Source organism: Dermacentor silvarum, chromosome 4, assembly GCF_013339745.2.
Source record: "Dermacentor silvarum isolate Dsil-2018 chromosome 4, BIME_Dsil_1.4, whole genome shotgun sequence".
Classification (NCBI taxonomy): Eukaryota; Metazoa; Arthropoda; class Arachnida; order Ixodida; family Ixodidae; genus Dermacentor; species Dermacentor silvarum.
The window spans coordinates 113929393-113950313 of record NC_051157.2 but is presented as its reverse complement, the minus strand read 5'-3'; the positions used below and the strand labels follow the sequence as shown (position 1 = coordinate 113950313).

General features: G+C 47.1%; 1 protein-coding gene and 1 non-coding gene across 2 annotated transcripts; both read right to left on the bottom strand.

Moving 5' to 3' along the window:
* Positions 1 to 3871: 3871 nt before the first annotated feature.
* LOC119450521 (protein N-lysine methyltransferase METTL21D-like) lies at positions 3872 to 20890 on the bottom strand. The gene is made up of 4 exons (XM_037714006.2): positions 20526 to 20890; positions 11101 to 11284; positions 6132 to 6251; positions 3872 to 4011 (listed from the first exon to the last, which is right to left on the bottom strand). The coding sequence occupies exons 1-4, from the start codon at positions 20753 to 20755 to the stop codon at positions 3904 to 3906; spliced, it is 642 nt and encodes a 213-aa protein (XP_037569934.1). The 5' UTR covers positions 20756 to 20890; the 3' UTR covers positions 3872 to 3903.
* Trnad-guc (transfer RNA aspartic acid (anticodon GUC)) lies at positions 20411 to 20482 on the bottom strand. Its single transcript has one exon. It is a non-coding gene; the product is annotated as a tRNA-Asp (tRNA).
* Positions 20891 to 20921: the final 31 nt, after the last annotated feature.

Genomic DNA, 20921 nt, shown 5'->3' with positions numbered 1-20921 from the left:
TGTTGGTATAGACGCGGCGTGGTAGCAGCAAACACTTAACTGCCAGTTTCGAAGCAATTTATAGTCGCGTGGAAGTGGCGGGCGTAGACGGAGAGCGAGGCAGGCAGGCAACGCATCAGAGAACTTCAAAGATGCAATATATATATATATATATATATACAGTCGAATCTCGATAATTTGAACTCGAAGGGGCCCGAAAATTTGTTCGAATTAAAAGAAGTTCGAATTAACGGAAGGACGTATTTTTGAAGTATTCGATCAAGCACCATAGCAAGATGAACGAACGGTGCGAGTCGTGAAATTTCGCGGCGCGCAAGCGCATAGCGAGTTGCGCCCACGCCGGCCACGCTCGGTTCCCGATAACGGCAGAAAACGAAACTTCAGGGAACGGACGGCGCCGACATTGGGTCGGGCGCGCGCGCGCGGAGACCGTCGAAGGGGAGGGAGAAGGGCGGCAGGAAAGCGGATTTGGCCTCGGCAACTCCGCCGCTTCGGTGGCTGCCCTCGCCCTCTCTCTCAACTCCCTCCCAGCTCCCTCACCTTCGACTGTCGCCGTGCGCGCCCGGCGCCGCCGCCGGCACAGCCGGCTCGGCGCAGATTAGCCCGCTCCTTGAAGTTTCGTTTTCTGCCGTTATCGGGAAGCGAGCGTTTGCCGGCGTGGGTGCCGACGCCGCTGGTCCAGCCGACCCGGCGCCAGCTTAGGCCGCTCCCTGAAGTTTCGTGTTCTGCTGTTATCGGGAAGTCAGCGTTTGCCGTCGTAGGCAGTTCGTTGGCTGGACTGGGCCTCCGCCGCTGCATGAAGGGGTCTCTCCTAAGCTTTTGCTCTATGGCGGTGTCGGAACAATGCCGGTCGGAAGCGCCGCCGCGTTATTTGGCGCGTTCCTGAGAGCATTTCCGGTCCGCGATATGTTGGAATTAACCGTCGCAAATGCTTTCGCGTTCGAATTACCGAGCGTTTTCGCCCATTGAAATACACATAACTTTGACGGGACCAGAGCGTCAGTTCGAATAAACCGGCAGTTCGAATTAAGCGTGTTCGAATTAACGAGATCTGACTATGTATATATATATATATATATATATATATATGTATATATATATATATATATATATATATATATATATATATATATATATATATACTCTCCCAAGCACTGTTTACAACGTGACCGGCTTCTCACATATAACACACACACTTTTTTCCCTCTTTGACTCATAATGCGAACGCATTAAACGATTCATTTGCATCGGAATTCATTCTATGCAACAGCAGTAGGGCCTCACAGCGAACGCCGCTCTCTCCTCAAAAACGAATTTCTCGCGATTCACACAGCATCGTCTTCGTTCGTTACACTATTCAGCTGGAGTGTACACTCTAATTCCGCTGTGGCACGTCCGAAATAAATGCACGAGCGCCATTACTCTCGCGAGTGTGCATAGGGCACACAACCTCGTACAAATTACCAACCGTGAATGGTGCTTGATAGTTCGATGGTTCAACTTATACCAAGTGCACATTGCCACATGATCATGAGTTCGATGTCTGGTGACGATGGGCAGTTTTATTTACTCCTCGCCATATGGCGAAGCTGAAAATGACGATGTAGACTGGTAACGATGACTCCAAAAAAATAATAATAATGTCACAGTTTCGCCCTAAGGACGAAGCAATGAATGCGATAGCAACACAGCAATGTGATACGAAGTAAGGTGAGCGGCTTTGGTAGCAATATGAATTGTAGTAAACATGAGCTGATTAAGTAAGCAGGTGTGCTGCGGCGTAAGTAGACCGACATGAAGAGAGACTCGATGACCACGAGAAGGCGATTATGAAACGGTGGTGTTGATGAGAAGCGCTTCCCGTGGGCAGCGCGTGCGAAGGGACACACCTGTAGTGCTGCACTGCCGACCCGGGCAGCATTGCATGTGTAGCGTGCGTTGGAAAATGTGGCCCGACCATTACTAACTGAATGAACAAGCGTGGTGTGAGCGCGCACAAACAAACATGAATAGATCATACTGAATGACTGCAGATAACGACGGTCAAAACGCTGGCAGCAAGCACATACGCCGCCGCGGGCGAAGGTACGTGCGGTCCATCGCTTCAACGGAAACTGAGCTGCGAATGCACGGCGCATAAAGGTCAGAGCCGTGGGGAGATAAGAGACGGTGCGGGCGAGCGAGCGACGAGCGCGGTTGTTGGCAAAGCAAAAGTGCGCCCCCCCCCCCCCCCCCGCGCTCCCTCCGGCGCTGGCTTCCCGCTTCCTTGCTTGCGCGTGGGTGATTGAGTGCGTTCGCTCTCCGTGATGGCGCGCGTCCCCGCACGCTTCCGCTCGGGCATACGGCGCGCGGCGAAGATTTTATCTATAGGGAACCTCACGGCGACGACGACGGCGACGGCAGAAATCCGGTTGAAGTGTCCATATAATTGCTATCGCAATAAAACAGCTTTAGCTAGAGGGCCTGAGTACACGTGAACGGAAAAAAATCATTTTTGTCGGCGTCTTGCACTGCATCGATCTTTATGAGGGTTGTTGCATATGAGGAAAAAAAAGATAAAATCTAGTGACTGAAAAGCGGGCTTTTATTGAGACAGCAATTATATGGACACTCCAGGCGCATTTTTGCCGTCGTCGTCGCCGTGAAGTACCGTATAAAGTCCAAGGGCGACAACACCGTCGCCGCGTGCCGTATGCTGGATGTGCGAGTGCAAGCGTGTGCAAACGATCGCAGCTCAATCTCACGCGCGCAAGGAACCGGGGGAGGGGAGGGAGGAAGGGCGCTGTTTTACTCTGGCAGCAACTACGTATTGAGCGGCCGCGCGCGGTCTCGTTCGCGCTATCTTGAAAGCGATCTGCGTTGGGGGCAGAGTCTATAGATACGCGGACGGCTCATACCTTTGCGCCTGCTGTGTTCTCGCCGCTCAGTTTGCATTGAAGCGATACACACCACGAAGGTCACTTCGCTCGCTGCTGCTGACGCGCTTCCTCACGCCAATCTTTTGACAGCGAGTGTCCGCAGTCTTCGAGTATGATGTGCGTTCATGTTCGCCTGTGCGCGCTGAGACCATGCTTGTTAATTTAGATAGTGAGCGAATGTTTGCACGTTTATATGGCCGATAAAACCACTATCTTACTTCGTATATAGCTGCCTACGCGTTTGCTATCGCAATCGATGGTTCGCCTTTCGGGCAAAACTGCGACATTTCTTTTATTCAGGCCGTAATTTTTTTTTTTTTTGCAAAAGGTGTTGGAGCTGGTAAATTGTTACGAAAATTAAGAAGTACAGAAAAACTTGAGAGCGCACATGATTCGCGAGCCCCGTACCCGCTCAGCCACGCCGACAGTCATGCTCAGTCACGGTCGGGCTAGAGAAGACATGCCATCTCCTACGTACCCTATAGCGCGCGCGCTCTAGATCACGACCTCCGAACACTGGGCGCGCATAAATCCACCATTCTTCTCGGCTAACCCTCGCACTCGCAGCATACGGCGCGCAGGGCGCGATCTTATCGCATTTGACATTTATACAGAACATCACGGCGACGGCGAAAATTCGGCTGGAGTGTCCATATAATTGCTATTGCTATAAAAAATTCAGAGACCTTCCACTACTGTGAGATGGAAGCCAGCGAAGCTGTGACTATGGTGGGTCCGCTGTAGTGAATATTGCCCCCACGATGAGAATGGGCGTATCGTCGTTGGGCGTCACCCAACCGAACAGGATGTGAAGATTGTCAGCATATGCTCACCTGGTCCTTCTGAAGTCTGCCCTCGCGCGCCAGGGCTCACAATGTTTGTCAAGTTTACAATGCTGTTACATAACTTGAGAATCGTGTTACCGAGTGTCTGATTACCGATGACGCACAAAGTCAGCAATACATCGCCTTTATTGGTCTTTTTTTCACTGCTTGATGGGTCTCAGCTTTAAGATGTGAATGTCGTGGCTGGAAAAGTCCGGGTGCTGCTCCTTGCTGGGCACCTCTTCAATGAGAAAATGTTGCCGACAACCCTGCACGCAGAAAAGGACAGAGAAATAATCATCAGGATTCGCTATAGCTTGCGAAGAATTGGACGGAGAGAAATCTTTTGGCGTTTTTTTTAATCACACTTCGCTCTTGTCTCACGTATTTGGATCAGACTGAATATTTTTTTTTAAGCGACAGATTTCGCTGGTGACCGATCTCTGCAGCAATGGAGCTGAATGTGCGTCTTTGCAAATGTATTGATATGACCAAGATTACTTTAAATTGACGATGTGTGCGTGCATGCGTGCGTGCGAGAGAGAGAGAGAGAGAGAGAGAGAGAGAAATAGCTTCATAAATTAAAACTGGCCAGGTGGCATAAGCTTAACCTGCTACTCCGCGTTAACGCGATGATAAAATGATGCACGCAGGACGTACCACGAACACATAACACACAGAATTCAAATATCTCATTGAAACCAGTGTCTCGCGGAAAAGTTACAAACGGTTTCACAACGCGCGGAACGCACAGGACCCATAGTCCATTAAATACATGTTGTAGCTGAAGGTGCGGTCGTTGAGGTACGTGTACATTTATAGTGTGGTCATTTGGAGTGTAAACAGGTTTCAATTGTAGGTTAAGTGCGAAGCGTTGGAAACAACTAATCCGCAGTTGAGACAAGAAATTTCCACTGAGATTGTTTTTTTCGGCTGCGTCGTGGTAAGGCCACCGCAACAAGTTGGCTTTCGAATACTGCGTTCAAACCCGCTTCGGTGGCTGAGTGGCTACGGTGTTAATTCTGCTGCCGAGTACGAAGTCCCGGCAACGATTTGCTGCCGCGATGGCCGCATTTCGATAGGCGCGAAATGCAAAAGGCACGCGTGCACTTTTATATTTGGAGAGAGAGAGAGGAAAGGAAGGGAGCTAGCTTAACCACAGGCAAGTTTCCGGTGTGCTACCCTGCACTGGGGTGAGAGATATATGGGTTGGAAAGAGGGCAAAGAGAGAGAATGAATATCAGGAATAGGTAACAGAAAAGGTGTTCCAATTACAGGATTTCACACAGGCCGGTCGATCTCCAGAAGCGCACTAGCACTTGCACGGCCTTCTGATGCGATGTCAAGTCCCGTCGATGTTGTAAAATCCTCTCTTCCGACATTTAGGTGCGCGTTAAAGCAATCCGTAGCGCTTCACTACGGCCTCTCTCATAGCCTTGGTGTTGTTTCGAGATGTTAAACCTCACGAATCAATAAATCTCTCAATCTTACGTTCAAACTGGCGCTTCCTTTTTTAAAGGACACCAAAAAGCAACACCAATTCAGTCTTGACTACAGTGAGGTGTTATTCGAAACTACATTTTCATTCATTCGGCGAAAAATAGTTCGTTACTAAAGGATAAAACAAAGGGTCATGTTCCTCTCTCTCTCTATCAACGCGAGAAAACCTCCGCGTCGGCACGTCAGTGCCACCTGTCACGTACTCCAAAGGACATTCTCCTATATTTAGGCTCTTCTAAAAAGACGATAATAATAATAATAATAATAATAATAATAATAATAATAATAATAATAATAATAATAATAATAATAATAATAATAATAATAATAATAATATAAACACTCGAAAGTTGCTAGGTAGAGTTATTGGTTACTTTAGAACGCAACGGGCATTCCTTTTTTACCGATATACAATAAGACCAGAGCAGACGCGGTTAAAATTCATGACGTCACGACAAGCTAGTGCGGGAACTTGAAGACGGCGTCGCCACTAGCCTTTCGTTCTCGCGTCTTTTATGGCTTTATACCAAGTCTCTTCTCGTGCTAAGTGTGGCTTTTTTAGGTATTGAAAAAGCGCAATTTCCTAACACATGTATTTTCTTTTTTTTTCTTTAGTCTGAAACGTAGCAATGTCGCCTGTGGCGTTTCTGGCTTTGTTTCTTAGGTTAACCTTGTTTCCTCGTCAAGAGCACACTGGGTCAGTATGGGGGGGGGGGGGGGGGGGGGTCAGTATACTTTATCGAATATCTGTCGAAGCTGATAAGCTGACAGATTAGTGCACTTAACGAGGTGCAAAAAGGGCACGTGCAATGACAAGGGCACGCAGATGCGGAAGGCATGGATAAGCACAAAACGGAAATCGGGGTGGCGTTATTGTGTGAACACGCACCCGCAAGAAGTGGCCGACGGCCGCCGAGTTCGCTTCGTTGTCCCGGTCCTCGTACGATACAAGCATCTCCGTGTTCGGGCCGCACAGCTCCGTCATGGTCTTGAGCAGCGGCTCGACAGCCTGCGGGAATAGACGCGCGAAGTGTTCCGCACCTGGTTAGCGCTCTTTTAATATTTGAATTGCGAACAACGACAACGACATCATCATCATCTCCAACACAATTAGGGCGCTAAGGAGACAACCTGTTTTCGTGTAACGGGTTCTGTACGTGCCTTTCGAGTGTGTTCACTATAACTTACGTCGCACAACGCGGATGACACTAGTCAGCGGGGGCTGTTAAGGACTCCTTTTCAAAACGTGAAGCTTTATTTCTGAACCCTCTCGGACTTTGCTGACCGTGGCTCCTGCTGCTGCTGTCTAATCGAATAGCTCGCACAGATAGGACACGAATCAGTCCACATTGAGCTGCACCACGCCTACACATGTACCGGTAACCGGCTCTGTTCTCTACGGAATTAAACGCAATGAAACGACAAACGGTAACTAAATATCCTCACTGCAGCAATTGTATACGCCGTAAAGGGCATAATTTCTTTACTAAAGCGACCCTTTATATGCGGACAGTTTCCTGCCGTGTAATGTGGGCCGGTCGTAGAGACAGTGGGCCTCTTCGATCATCGGTCCCTGACAGTTTCCGGACTGTCCGAGACGCTGCGTACGCAACGCTCATTGGCTAAAAGCGCCGCCTCGGGGAGTCCGGGACTGTTCGGGACGTATAATCGATGGTGCCCATTGCAATATCAAAGTGAGCTGATTCCGGAGACAGTGTAATCCGCGATTGCGTGGGTCACGTGGGTCGTGTGGTGGGGGTCTGCGCGTGTTGCCGTACCGGCATGTATTCGCTACGCTGCAGAACGCAGTGCAGAAGATGAACAATGTTATATAATTTAACTAACCGCTTCACGAAAGCTTCGCTTCACATGTCAACAGGTGCGATGGTTCTCAAACATGGTTTTTTTTTTAATGCGAAAGCATTATAGCCTCCATTACGCGGAAATTCGGTGGCGGCGGCATGACCGATCGATGGTACCAAAAATGGCCGACAGCGCAAACAGTAAAAACACGTCAAAAATGCTCGAATTGACGTCGAATTTCTCAGAGAGGTTCCTGTGAACAAAGTAAATTAATGGCTCTGAAAAAAAATTTTGGTAGATTCCGGTCTGGGTGGGAATCGAACCTGGGCCACCAACTTCCCCCGACGCCACGGCGGCTCCACAGTTCTGGCTGACTAGTGGTGTGGCTTATTGCGTGCGTCATTGGGCACGTGACGGCGCAGCCAATGGGTAGAAGGCGGCGCCACGTCATGAGTTTATAAAATGAGCGCGCTGCCTCCCAATCGAAAACATTTCACCAAAGAGAATATAATGCTTTCGCAGTCCCACACTTAAGCAGTCGTAAGTGTCTCTGCCGAATTTTTTTTTCTCTTGACTTTATTGATTCTGTCCATCTCCTTGTGTCATTGCAAACGTGCCCGACCACTTGACCGGCCGCACACGATACTCGATCGGTCATGCGCAACCGTACTGCTCCTTTTGTTCATTCCCTATTTCGTCGAACGCATTTCGCTCGATTGTCTAAACAAGTATCCGCCACTGCCCGCTTTGAGCGAGCAAACACATAATGCTTTCGTTGGGCGCCGATAAACGTCACCTCGAGCACCATATCTCGTTCAACGTGAACGCTATCTCGTTCGTGAAGGCAATCTCGTACGCTACAAAGTACATCGAGACGCAGTGCCTACAACCAGTGTCCTAATTTGCTAAAACTTCGGTGCAGTTGCGCTGCATCCTTCGCACCACCGGCGTTCGCATTGCTGATATATCTGCACATACTGCCTGCGAGATTCGCGGGGTCGTGACGCGCAGGCTTTCATTCTTCGGTTAGCTGGGTAGGCGGTTGCTCTCGTCGTCGTCCGGAAGTTTCCAGGAGTTGTTCCGGTGGCACTGGAGATTTCTATACGTTTTCCAGGAGTATAATACGAGTAGGTGTTCCTCGCAAGATCGCGTTAAAGATATCTATGTGTCTGGGGCTCATCACTGCTGCTCGAAGTAATTAAGGTAGTCAAAGCGTCAGCAAAGACGTGATTTTTTAGCACATCTGACGCGACAAAGCATGCATGCACGCACTCGCGCACACACCCACACCACAGAACAAAAAGAAAAATACACAAAAAGAGAAGCCAGAACTCGACTTCGTTGACGACAAGCTGGCTTCACTGCACGTGCGCTTACAATGTGGAGAAGCATTTGTTCTGATATGTAAGAGAGAGGGAAACAAGGGAAGGCAGGGACGTTAACCAGACGGTCATCCGGTTTGCTACCCTGCCCGGGGAAAATGACATGAGGGATTAAAAGAATAAAGGCGCAAGAGAAAGATAGTTCACTCGCACAATCAGTCGTAGATTGAGTGTGTATACAAGCGTCTTTTCAGGTCACTTGATTTCAGATAAGTCGAGAGCACGTTTAACTTTCTTTGTTGATGATGGACGAGGCCAAACACCTAGTATCGTGTGTCTCGGTAAAGCTTTCCGTATGTGCAAAGGGAGCTTGTCTGTGGATCGCGAGTGAGCGGGATATGGAAAGAAGAGTACCAACGGACATTCATCGTTATCAGATCGACGCCTTTGTGGTCTGCAAGGAAGTCGACGGCGAAAGTTCACGCCTATTCGGCATAACCGAGTGACGATTACTGCAGATGTGCGACTATCTCAGACCTTACCTGCTTGTAGCTATTCTGTCGCAGAATCTGCTGTTTCTTTCTTATATACATTCTTGGTCATTGCGTAAACACGAGGACAGACGATGGTCTTGAACGCAAAGATGCTGATTCATTTTGTATCGATCTTCACTGCGGTCGTTAATCAGTGTCAATGCTTGCATACGTGTACCACCACAGGCGCGATATATAACATACAGCTGGTCCAATCTGTTTCCATTTAATTTCTGCCACTATAGCCCTCAACGATTGGTCAGATTTTTTAGGCCACCTCCACTTCGCCTGTCTGTCACGCGACGTCACAAAACCGCGAAAGCGCATGTCAAAGTGACGTGTACGCACTAAAGATGCATTAATATACCGAAAAAAAAAAACTGGATTGTTTTTTGTAATAGCCGGAGACTGCCCTGTTCCGGGTGGCTGTCCACCGATCGCTCTGGCATTGCCGCTTAGAGCTGCCGGGGAGAATAGATTTCTCTGCGTATATATATATATATATATATATATATATATATATATATATATAATATATATATATATATATATATATTTGTGTGTGTGGCAGTATACGTAACTACCTTGGCTCTCCGCAAGAAAAGTAGAAAGTTACCTATCAATAAATGGGTCAGGCAAAGAGACACAATCTCTCCAATGTTATTCACTGCATGCTTAGAAAAAGTATTCAAGCTCTTAGACTGCGAAGGCTTAGGAGTGAGGATCAACGGCCAATATCTCAGCAACCTTCGGTTTGCAGATAACATTGTCCCATCCAGCAACAATGGGAACGAAATACCACAAATGATTGAGGATCTTAACCGAGACAGTGTAAGAGTGGGGTTGAAGGTTAATATACAGAAGACAAAGATAATGTTTAATAGCCTATCAAGGGCACAAGAATTAAGGATCGCCAGTCAGCCTCTAGAGTCTGTAAAGGAGTACTTTAACTAGGTCAATTACTCACAAGGGACCCTGATTATGAGAAGGAAATTTACACAAGAATAAAATTGGGCTGGAATGCATATGGCAGGCATTGCCAAATCCTGACTGGGAGCTTATCACTGTCGTTGAAAATAAAAGTGTACAATCATGGCATTCTACCGGTGCTAACATATGGGGTAGAAATTTGGAGGTTAACAAAGAAGCTCGCGAACAAGTTAAGGACCGCACACAGAACGATGGAACGAAAAGTGTTAGGCCTAACGTTAAGAGACAGGAAGAGAGCGGTGTGGATCAGATAGCAAACGGGGATAGCCGATATTCTAATTGACATTAACAGAAAAAAATGGAGCTGGGCAGGCAGTGTAATGCGTAGGATGGATAACCAGTGGACCATTAGAGTTACAGAATGGATACCAAGAGAAGTGAAGCGCAGTCGAGGATGGCAGAAAACTAGGTGGGGTGATGAAGTTAGGAAATTTGCAGGCGCACGTTGGAATCAGCTAGCGCAAGATATGAGTAATTGGAGACCGCAGGGAGAGGCCTTCGTCCTGCAGTGTACATAAATATAGGATGATGATGATGATGATGATGATGATGATGATGATGATGATGATGATGATGATAACGTTGTCGAGCATGCACTTTCGGCACGCATACGACATTGCTCTGCCAATTCTTCTTGCTGAGGATGTGTTTAGAGGTATTTTTAGCCTTCTTTTGCACGCAGCCGCAGTTCCTGACCAGCCACCGCAAGCTAAGAGGAAGCGGACCAATCGCAGACGCCGGCACCGCCCTCCTCATCCGGTTATCTACTTTCACTGCGAGCTCGGACCCACGAAACCCTCTCTATTTATGCGCGCTTCCTAGCCTCTTGTCAGCAATCAGATAAGAAAAGCCTGTCAAAGTAGGCAACGCCATTTGCTTTCAAAGCAAACAACAGTGACCTTCTATAAACGAGAAGGGCGTTTGATGGGGCTGTTCAAACTGCGAGTCACCGTCAGGTGCTTGCGTCTGCAGTGACGTAAATTTGACGTCAGGAGATTGGAATAAAGTCAGAATGAAATAGTTTTACGCTATACGCCCCAGGGCTGTATGGTAAGCTACCAGCGGGTTGCTGCAGTAAGTAAAAACGCAAATCTCCGCGTAAAACATTGTTTCGTGTGGATTCGCCCGTGGTTAGAAAACAGTCGATCGAAAAAGCAAGGAAGCGTGGAATGCATGTTATCGGCAGCTGTCGCGCTTTTTCTTTCTTTACCTTTTCGTAGTAGACGCATTCGCTTATCAGCATGACGTCAGGGGCGATCATGTCGGGAGCAGGTGGTGCACCCCATTCCAGCGTCCCGACGGACGCCTTTCCTCTGAGGCGGTCACGGTTTTCTTCGAGGTTCTTCTCCAACAGAGGCACGAACTGCGGGAGGTCGGTCAGCAAGACATCGTTCCTGCGAGATAAAAATCACACACGGAATTATATTGTTTGCTTCGAATGACCGAGAGACAACAGGCGAAGAAGTCACGGCGACGTCATGCCCCGACTGTGGGCAATCCGTTACGAGCCAAAGTATAATAAATTTTTAAAAATCTGGCATGACACTGCCATGATTATCGAGCAATACGAAGGAAGTCTGAAGGGAGACGTGCCGGGCTATACGACGGAGAGGTGCCGAGTTACGAGAAGTGGAAGCGGTCGACGAGCGGCATACTGGACTGTTGATTGATTGATTGATTGATTGATTGACTGACTGATTGATTGATTGATTGATTGAGTGAGTGAGTGAGTGAGTGAGTGAGTGAGTGAGTGAGTGAGTGAGTGAGTGAGTGAGTGAGTGAGTGAGTGAGTGAGTGAGTGAGTGAGTGAGTGAGTGAGTGAGTGATTCATTGAAGCTTAGAGCTACTGACGGGCTGGTAACATTTTTGCAGGAATGCTAGACCACTGATCAGTCACAGAGGCGATGAACATATACCGTTGATGGTGCGTCCATCTCGCTTCGTCGTTTCTGCAGTCAAACGTATGACCTCGCGTCTATGGAGACTAGAGTTTCTCACTATAACACCATAATACAGTGAGAAACTCTATGATGGAGACCCTCTAGCCCTGCGGGCGCCAGCCGCGCATGCGCCGTCAGAAAGACAACATGACAACGACGGCGGCGCCGACGGCATGAATGCGCCTCGAGCGTCTGTGCAATTGCAATAAAAGGAAAGGCAGGGAGGTGAACCACAGAGACACGAGCAGGGAGAGGCCCTCGTGCTGCAGTGGACATAAATATAGGATGATGATGATGAGATCCCCCCGTTTGTTACCCTACACGGGGGGAAGGGTGTAAAGGGATAAAAAAGGGCCAGAAAGGAGAGAGAACACGAAGGGTGCCGCTTCATCCGCAGGTGCACGTCGACACCACAGTTGGTCACTGATGACTGCAGAGGACGGTTTCTGACCTTGAGGCGTTGGTTCTTGGCATGGGGCTGCACCTCATGGGGTTCGATTTCCATCAGCGGCGGCAGCATGCGTACTGAGCATTAAAGCCCCATGGTATAGAGCGCACTGGGGTCAAATTAAATCCGGGGCTCCTTACTGCAGCGTTCCTCACGGTCAAGCTTTGGTGCAGAAAAGTCCATCAATAAGAGGTCGTAAGACTATCCAAATGTCTGACAATACGTCGTCGCTATGGAAATTAGCGATAAAGTACTGCAACGTGAAGCCCACGCTCAACGTTTGACTTCTTTATGCTCGAAGTTATTATTTCCGACATCGCAAATCTGATGCGGTTTAAGGATGCAGCGACGCCATGTCGGCGGTCGGAAAACTGATCTGTATTTGGAAACGGCGATGAAAAACAAGGCCCGAAGCTGTTCCACAGCTGGCAAGAAATGATACGTAAAGAAACAAAAATATGCAGATCCTATGCACGATGTTAAGCGAAGTATTATGCAAGTATTTTGCTACCCAACATCGTTTGGGCGCTTCTTCAAAAAGTTACCAGATAAACCAACGTGCAGGTGTGTCTGCAGAAGCTATATAGGCGACGGCAACGACGATAATGCGCGTTCTGTTCTATTGCGATAGCGGACGCCCGAGCCGCGCGTGGAGGTTTAGAAGGTCTGTACAAAGATTAGCGTTCCCGCTGAGCATGCTGTGTGCGTACCTAACCGCGTGGTGCACACACTGGTCTGAGCGGAACGCATAGTAAATGCCGACTAAAGTCAGCCAGAATCTAGTTCAACAAACAATAGCGGTTTTCCTACGGCCTCGCATCGTGCACTATCGAGGGGCGACGCCTGCAACGCCACTGACTGTCGTCATCACGAAACTGCCGTCATCACGCCAGTTTTCTCAGACGCCTTGAGCGCAACGGTAAACCTTGCTATCGCTTTCAAGTGCTTCGCTACAGGAAGCAAGGTTTAGCGTTGCGCTTTCAATGCTTCGCCATCGGGCTCACTCGAATTTCTAAAAGAGTCGCGAGTGTCAGCTTGGAGCAGACTTATACTGTTATGTGATTTGTATCTTCCTTCAGTCATCATCGTCACTCCTCGTGCTCCTATTTTAACAGCGGGGCTGTTTAAGCTCTTGGTTAGGCCGCGTAGTGCGAACAAAAAACTGCGCCTGGCGATGACGTCACCGCGCGTTGCCTATAGCAACCACCTCGCGGAGCGGCGTGTGCTTCGCCTCCTCTCCGTCCCGTGCACATGTTGCCTTGACGTGGGACGTTAAGAAGAGGGAAGGAGAGCATGCGCGCGGCGCGCGCTATGCTCGGGAGAGGGAAATAGAAAATGAGAGCGAGAGAAAGAAATTGTAGCAGCACCAACGAGGCAACGCGCAGAGCTGCTGCCGACGCCGTCCCCGTTTCCCCGCATTCGCGCCGAACGCGCGCGGTATCCGTGACTGCAGCCGGCGCCTCTGGCGGCGGCTCGGCACGTTTCGACCAGCCACGCCCCGGCAAGTGGCCCATATACCCAGTGCACTTGTGGCGCAGGCTGCTAATGCGTCGGGTTACTGTCCTTGAGGAACCCTTGTGACGTTGGTTCGATTCCGCACAGCATCGGATAAACTTAAGGGATCTTTTTCGTCATTGTACAGCGGCACATTTCCAGTGGCGCATACCTATAGTTACCCAAGTTGGCATCGAACTTGTTCATTGAAGGCCAGCACAGACCGAGTGTCACATACCTAGTGCTCCAAGTCGGCGTCAAAGAGTTTCATCGAACATCGCGGCACCTATACCCAGCCCCGCATCTATACAGTAACCCAAGTCCGCGTGAAAGAGGTTCGTCGAAGAGTGACACATATCTACACATTGCCACATACTCAGTGACCCAACTTGATCCCAGCGTTAATTTTGAACTCTGTTCCCTCAGCACAGCAGCCCGATGCGCTACACACCCATTCGACCACGACCCATTCGACCCAGTGACCCAGGTAGGCGGGAAAACGGTTAGATACAAACATAGATACAAACGTATAGCCCCCGAAAAGTACATGAAGTACCCTCAGGTCTGCCCCGGACCACCATCAGTTAGGGAGCCTACATTCAAGCGCTCTTTTAGGGTGGTGACAACACCAACATTTTAACCGCTATTTACCGCCAAATTTGGTGGGTAGCCATTTTGGTCCCCAGTCTTTCTGCCTTTTTTTTTTTTTTTTTTGTCACGCTCTGATGTACTCATGTTGGCACGCGATCTATTAAATTTCTTTAATTTAGTTTTGTGCCAGTGCGCACAAGAAACCTGCATACATCTTTAATATACTAGTTGCCTCTTCCTTTTATTTTAACACATCAAACTTACTTTTCTATTGCACGTCGTGCGACACATATAAAGCAACAAGTTATAAGGCACGATGGCGTGCTCGTGGTAGCATGATCTCACGCCAAGAATGTGAACTGCACTAAGCATTGTCGTTGCCTTCCAGTTGTACATAATATATAAAGGGTGCTTTTAGAAGTGTGCTGTAATAAAGACTGTCCTTAATAGTCTGTTTAACTAAAACATAGACGTGGCGTATACTGCGCTCAGACGCGCCATTTGTCTCTGGCTGCTGAAGCCAAAGTTTATTAAAAGAAGGTAATTAATTTCACGTAACCAAGGGTTGCCGGAAATGTGGTCTGTCGGCTGGTCTTTCGTCATTTTGTGCCCCAGATTTAACCCGCTAATTTAGCTGGAGGCGGCAAGTACCCTTACAAAGGCCGTCACCACCCAAAAACGGCGTTGCACGTAGGCTCCCTACCATCAGTTGCACTTCGCTCATCGAAGATGCAGGGCGTGTGTGGAGTGAGCTCCTGAACAACACTTTGCAATGCGATGAACGCGGTTTAAACCATGGCCCTCAAAGCCCTCAAAGAGGTGCGACGTAATGCCAACGCAATTGTCTCGCATTTACCGCCAAATCGCCACTGAACCTTCCCATCTTACCCTTCCCTCAGCGCGGAGTAAAGCTGGCTGGAAGAAACGCTGCAAACTTTTCCGTTACAGAGGTCGATCCCGAAGGCGCCGTACAATGTACAACGTCTTCGTAGCGTTGTCTGCTACGAGAAAAGGACTGGGGAATGTAGGCCGATCCCGAAGGCTGTGCCTATCTAACGCAGCGTCCTCAAAGAGATATATAGCTGCCGTGACGTAAGAACGGGAGACACGCTCTTGCTCGTGCCGCACGAGAAATAAGACACACGTGCTCTTGCTCGCGCTATGCGACGTGACGCAGTTGACGTTGACGCGAGAGAAACATGCGTGCGTCTTGGCCTATACACTTTGACCTTAGCCCGATCGAGAAGCGATAACGGTTAAAAGCATCGCGCTGCTGTGCCGGTAGTCAAGATTGTTGGAGCCCACCCTTAGGAAGTCGGATTTTCTTTTGCTACGTGATAGAACCGCTCGAAAACGTTGTATGTAGGGGTATGCGAATAATCGAAAAGTTCGAATACTATCGATTATTACATTTTTAATATTCGTATTCGATTCGAAAAGAGATATTCGAAAATGTTCGAATATTCGGTTGGATAAGAATATTCGAACTAAATCGAGAATATAGCTGACTGTGCGGGAGCAAACACGGTTCTTAGCATTTGTTTCTATTCAATCTAAGAATATTGGGGTGATGTGCAGAATTTTGTGGCATCGCGCGCTGCTCGCGAAATTCGTGCTGCTCGCGAAATTCCGCCTGTAAATCATACTTAGCCGCGAAGCGTATAATGTTTGCGACAAAGCCAGCCTCTCAGTAGCAAGGGGCACAGCGAGGGTGTACAATTTACTTCCTCTCTCTCTCTCTCTCTCTCTCTCTCTCTTCAGCGCCACCCTCAATTCTGAGCTTACTGCTTGACAGCAAGTTCTATGAGTGACGACTGGCTCAGGGTCAAATGCCTCCGAGTTTACGGGCATTTGATGCGGCACAGGCTGGCGAGGACAGGTGTGGGAATTGCTAAAATTGGCAAGTAAACATGAGCCAAATGCCCAATTTTTTAGAATAACGGCTTGCTAGACTAGTTTTTTAACACCGACAATGTAATTGCAATGTTATAACATAACAATTTAATTCAACTATGTGCATGCATGTGCATATCATTACTCGATATTCGATTCGACATTCGAAGCTGAGTATTCGTATTCGCAAATTTTGATATTCGCACACCCCTAGTTACATGGCAGTTTTCGCGATGTTTTGCAGAAAATTAAATCACTCACAAAGTCTATATATTGTGGAAGTGTAGGGGTTGTTAAGTGCAATAAGCAGGCAACTTGTGAAATGTATGTGTCAATGAGGGGTTAAATGAAAATTGTCAAACCCTCCTTTTTGGTTCATATAGAAGAGTTATATGAAACGCTTAAAACATGTTCTCTTTTCTGTGGGCGGACCATAAACGTCAGATATACCTGTATGTCATACTTTGAAGAAATTGGGGCCCTTCTCTGTGTGACGTGTGCCGATCTAAAGTTTGATGTTTCTATAAGGTAATTATGTGCTTTGAAACTAAATTCCCTTCCTCCTATTTTTATCCTTAATACACGGAATACATGTGGTCACTGTTCCCCGGTCTCCTTGGTGAACTATGTGAAGCACGGGGCTTATATTTAGTTCAAGTAGAAAGCGTGTACTAGTGCGCGACAAATGATAAATGTTTCATCTCTGTATATAGCTTATAATTACAGCCTTTGCAGAAAGTTACTTATGCAAGCGTTCCAGAGTGTCGTACTGCCCGTTATTTGCTGTATTTCCCAAAGTCTTAAAGCAACTGCACAAGAGACCAACCAACTTCAAATCCAGTTAAAATGGCGGGAATGTTAAGTGTAATGTGTGGCGAAACTTTCGTGTTCCTGGTATACATAGAAACGCTTCAATCAATTACTGAACCCTCGGTTTTTTTTTCTTCTTCTTCTTCTTTTCGTGTGTCATACCAGGTTTGCAGTTGGTTTCATCAGTGTTCTCGGTGAACTAGACAATAAGACACCTTGTTTATACTTCATTAAAATAAAGGACAGGATATGGCTAATGTGTATGCAAAGTTCGAAATATGGGGGCTAATTGTGTTATTTCCAATAAATTATGCATGGAGATGCTCCGAAAATGTAAGACTGGGTTTTAAAAGCGGAGAAAATTTTCGCAAGCAGCCGTTAACTACAAATGCCGCCAAGATCAAGGTTGCCAAAAATAAGTGGACTACTATGGAAAACCTTAAATTATGGGGTTTTACGTGCCAAAACCAGCTCTGATTATGAGGCACGCCGTAGTGGGGGACTCCGGAAATTTGGACCACCTGGGGTTCTTTAACGTGCACCTAAATCTAAGTACACGGGTGTTTTTCGCATTTCGGCCCCATCGAAATGCGGCCGCCGTGGCCGGGATTCGATCCCGCGACCTCGTGCTCAGCAGCCCAACACCATAGCCACTGAGCAACCACGGCGGGTTACTATGGAAAACCTGTGCGCAAAGTTAAATGCGTGTGGATCACGTATAACTTTCGCAAAAAAAAAAATTAAAAAAAGGGTTTCCAAATGTCACGTTTCCCAATGCCCAGAAAGAACTCTGCGTTACACAATTTTCATATTTAGCAGAAATAAGGGGCATCTTACGTAGAATGTGTCAGGAAATTTTAACTTTCCTGGCTCAATTATGAGCGTTACAAATAATTCATGACTCATCATTTTTACAATATTTCCATGCGTGGTACACCACGCACGGTTGTTCCACTTACGTTTTTTAACAAAACGCTATTTTATGTATTGAAGCACAAAAGTAACTGGAACGCGCCCATATGTATTTCGTCCCACACTTTGGGAAATAATATCTCGAAATTGGTGTCATTCTGGAAATTAATTCCAAGTGGATGCGCCTTGAAAACTCACCGGCTACAATTCGTAAATTGCCATATATGTCGTCAAGTAAATAATTAAGAAGTCAATTAGTGATTTTTTTAAAATTTAGATGAATATGTGTTTCGATTTCTCATGCAAGTAATATCAGCATCTCTGAATAATCCAGCTCAAGGGCTAGAATTATGTTATCTGCAACAGGTGATTTTTAAAAATTCCGTAAAACATAAAAAAAAATGATCGCCCCGTATAATGAACTTTTACGAGTGGCGCAAAATTTTGCAAGCAGCCGGTGCATAACTACAAATGCCACCAAGATCAAAGTTAGCAACAATATGCGAACTTCTATGGAAAACTTGTGTGCGAATTTAAATGCGTGTGGATCACATACAGCTTTTGCTAAAATTTCTGGAAAAAAAAAAAACATGTTTCCAAATGTATAGCTATACATATCTCAATGCCCGGAAAGAATTCTGCGTTACACAGTCTTCATATTTAACAGAAATCAGGCGCATCTTATGTGCAGTGTGTCCCGAAATATTAATGTCACTGGCTTAATTAGGAGCGTTACAAATAATTCGTGGATCCTCGTGTTTACGGTATTATTTCCATGCGTGATCTACGACGTTTTCCCGCTGTCCTCGGTGAACTAAAGAAGACGCCTTGTTTCTGTTCGGTGAGTTCAACGTGGGTGGGCTTATTGTGGCTTTTGCAATAAATTACGTGTGAAATCTCTCCGGAGCGTTATCATTGTTTTACAAACGCGCAGAATTTAGCCCGTTTTCCTGGCAAATTTCAACAAACGCCACCAAGATCAACTTTATAGCGAAAATGGGGGAAAGGCTGTGGCAAATGTTTGTGCCAAGTTAAATACGTGTGAAATACTGCCTTTGCTAAAAATTTGAGCAAGTGCTCGAATGTGTAATATGGCCGTTATTGCAGCTATTTCGCAAATGTTTCGCATCCTGGCAAGTATAGAGGCACGTTATAGATAATGTGCAAGTTTAGTAGCAAGTTACATATGCAGGCTGTTCGAAGCGTTATAACTGTGTCTGGGGAAGAACGCAGAAATTAACACGCGGCACTGGCGGAACTGTAAACTGCAACAAAATTACATCTAGGGAAAATAGGAGGAATATTAGGGCCAGTATTCTGGCAAAGTAAAATGCGCGTGTGGACGAATTGCTGATTTTGTAAAATGTACTTTGCCAAGAGCCAGAATGGGTTATATGCTGGAATGTTTCAAATGGACCAGTCATATATGGAGGCAACGTATTAACGTGTGTGATTTAATTACAGGCAACTAAAATTTTTATTGCAACTGCTCGATGGAAATTGGGTTGGTATTGTGCAGTGTCACACGAGTCTGCAGTTTATTTTACTGAAGAGGCCCGAAACGATCGAGGCGAGACAGGAGCCTGCCTAAATATTTACCGGAAAATGCCTAAAGTAAGCCAAAGAATGCTTCCCATTCAAAATCAGTAATGTTTGGACGGCAACACGGCCACTGTGAGAACACGTGGCGCTGAAGCATTCGGTGTGCCAACTCTGCAGGTCGCTACTATAACTGCAAGCTAACGGTCTACGTGGACCGAAGATTCTTTCCCGCGAACTACCGTAAAACGGTTGAACGTCACGCCGCTGTTTCTTCCGTTCGTACTAAGCGTACTGGCGCAGCAATCGGTTCGTTATAAGAGGAAAGTCCACCAGAGCCTTCTAGCACGGTTTGTCGGATGGCTATTGCATGTTGTTCGTACTAAGCGATAGTTCGCTTCATGTGGGGTCATTATAAGCCGGCTTGTTAATAATAAGTCTGACTTAATTGCGCTTGGAACGCCTTACGTTCCGTGAGCTCATACCGTGCACAACCCAGCAGTTGTTACATTCAACGTTATTTTGCGGGCATTTATGACAAAATGAACGTGGAAAAACTGGAGGACGGTCCGGCGATTCCGGGTGAAACGAAACAACGAAGTGATAAAGAATCTATTCGTTGTTCTGATGCAAACTGATACGAAATTTGCTTGAGCTAGAACATTGTCACTGTGTGGGGCCAACCATGCAGAAACATGTGACGTATACACGTTTTATCATCAATGAGGCTTGACGCGCCTCGCATGGTGCTAGCGAGGAATCCGTGGTGAAATGACGCAGATAATGAAACAGTAGTATTCAAATCCGGTGAAAAACACACACACACACACACACAAGATTGCAAAAAAAAAGAAGAAAAATATGTATATATAATAAAATGAAAAAAAAAAATCCTCCCCGTCGGGGAATCGAACCCCGGTCTCCCGCGTGACAGGCGGGGATACTGACCACTATACTAACGAGGACTGGGAAGCAGGTCGGTTAAAAATGATTATAAAGCACACTCACCCAAAGCTGGCGGTAATGATGCCTACAATGCCGGTTCCTGAGCCCAATTCCAAAACGCTTTTCTTTGCATCCCATTCGCCTACACAGTTCTTATGGTCGATGTATTTACCCAGCACGAGCGCGCCGTCCCACACAACGCAGCCCACGTCGCCTTCCGTCCACTGGTGTATGGCAAGCTCGACATCAGTAGAGTCTAAATGCACAGTGCGTACGAACGTCGACGCGTTCATTAGGTAGCGAAGGAATAAAACAAATGACTAAACTTGACAAACAACGTTACGGTGCTGTTACTCCGCCGGCCTGAACTTCGCGCTTACACAAGCATGCAAGTCGCCGGTAACAAAGCGCATTATCAGCCGGTTTGATTTCAAACCAACTTGTGTGTTGAATATAAAA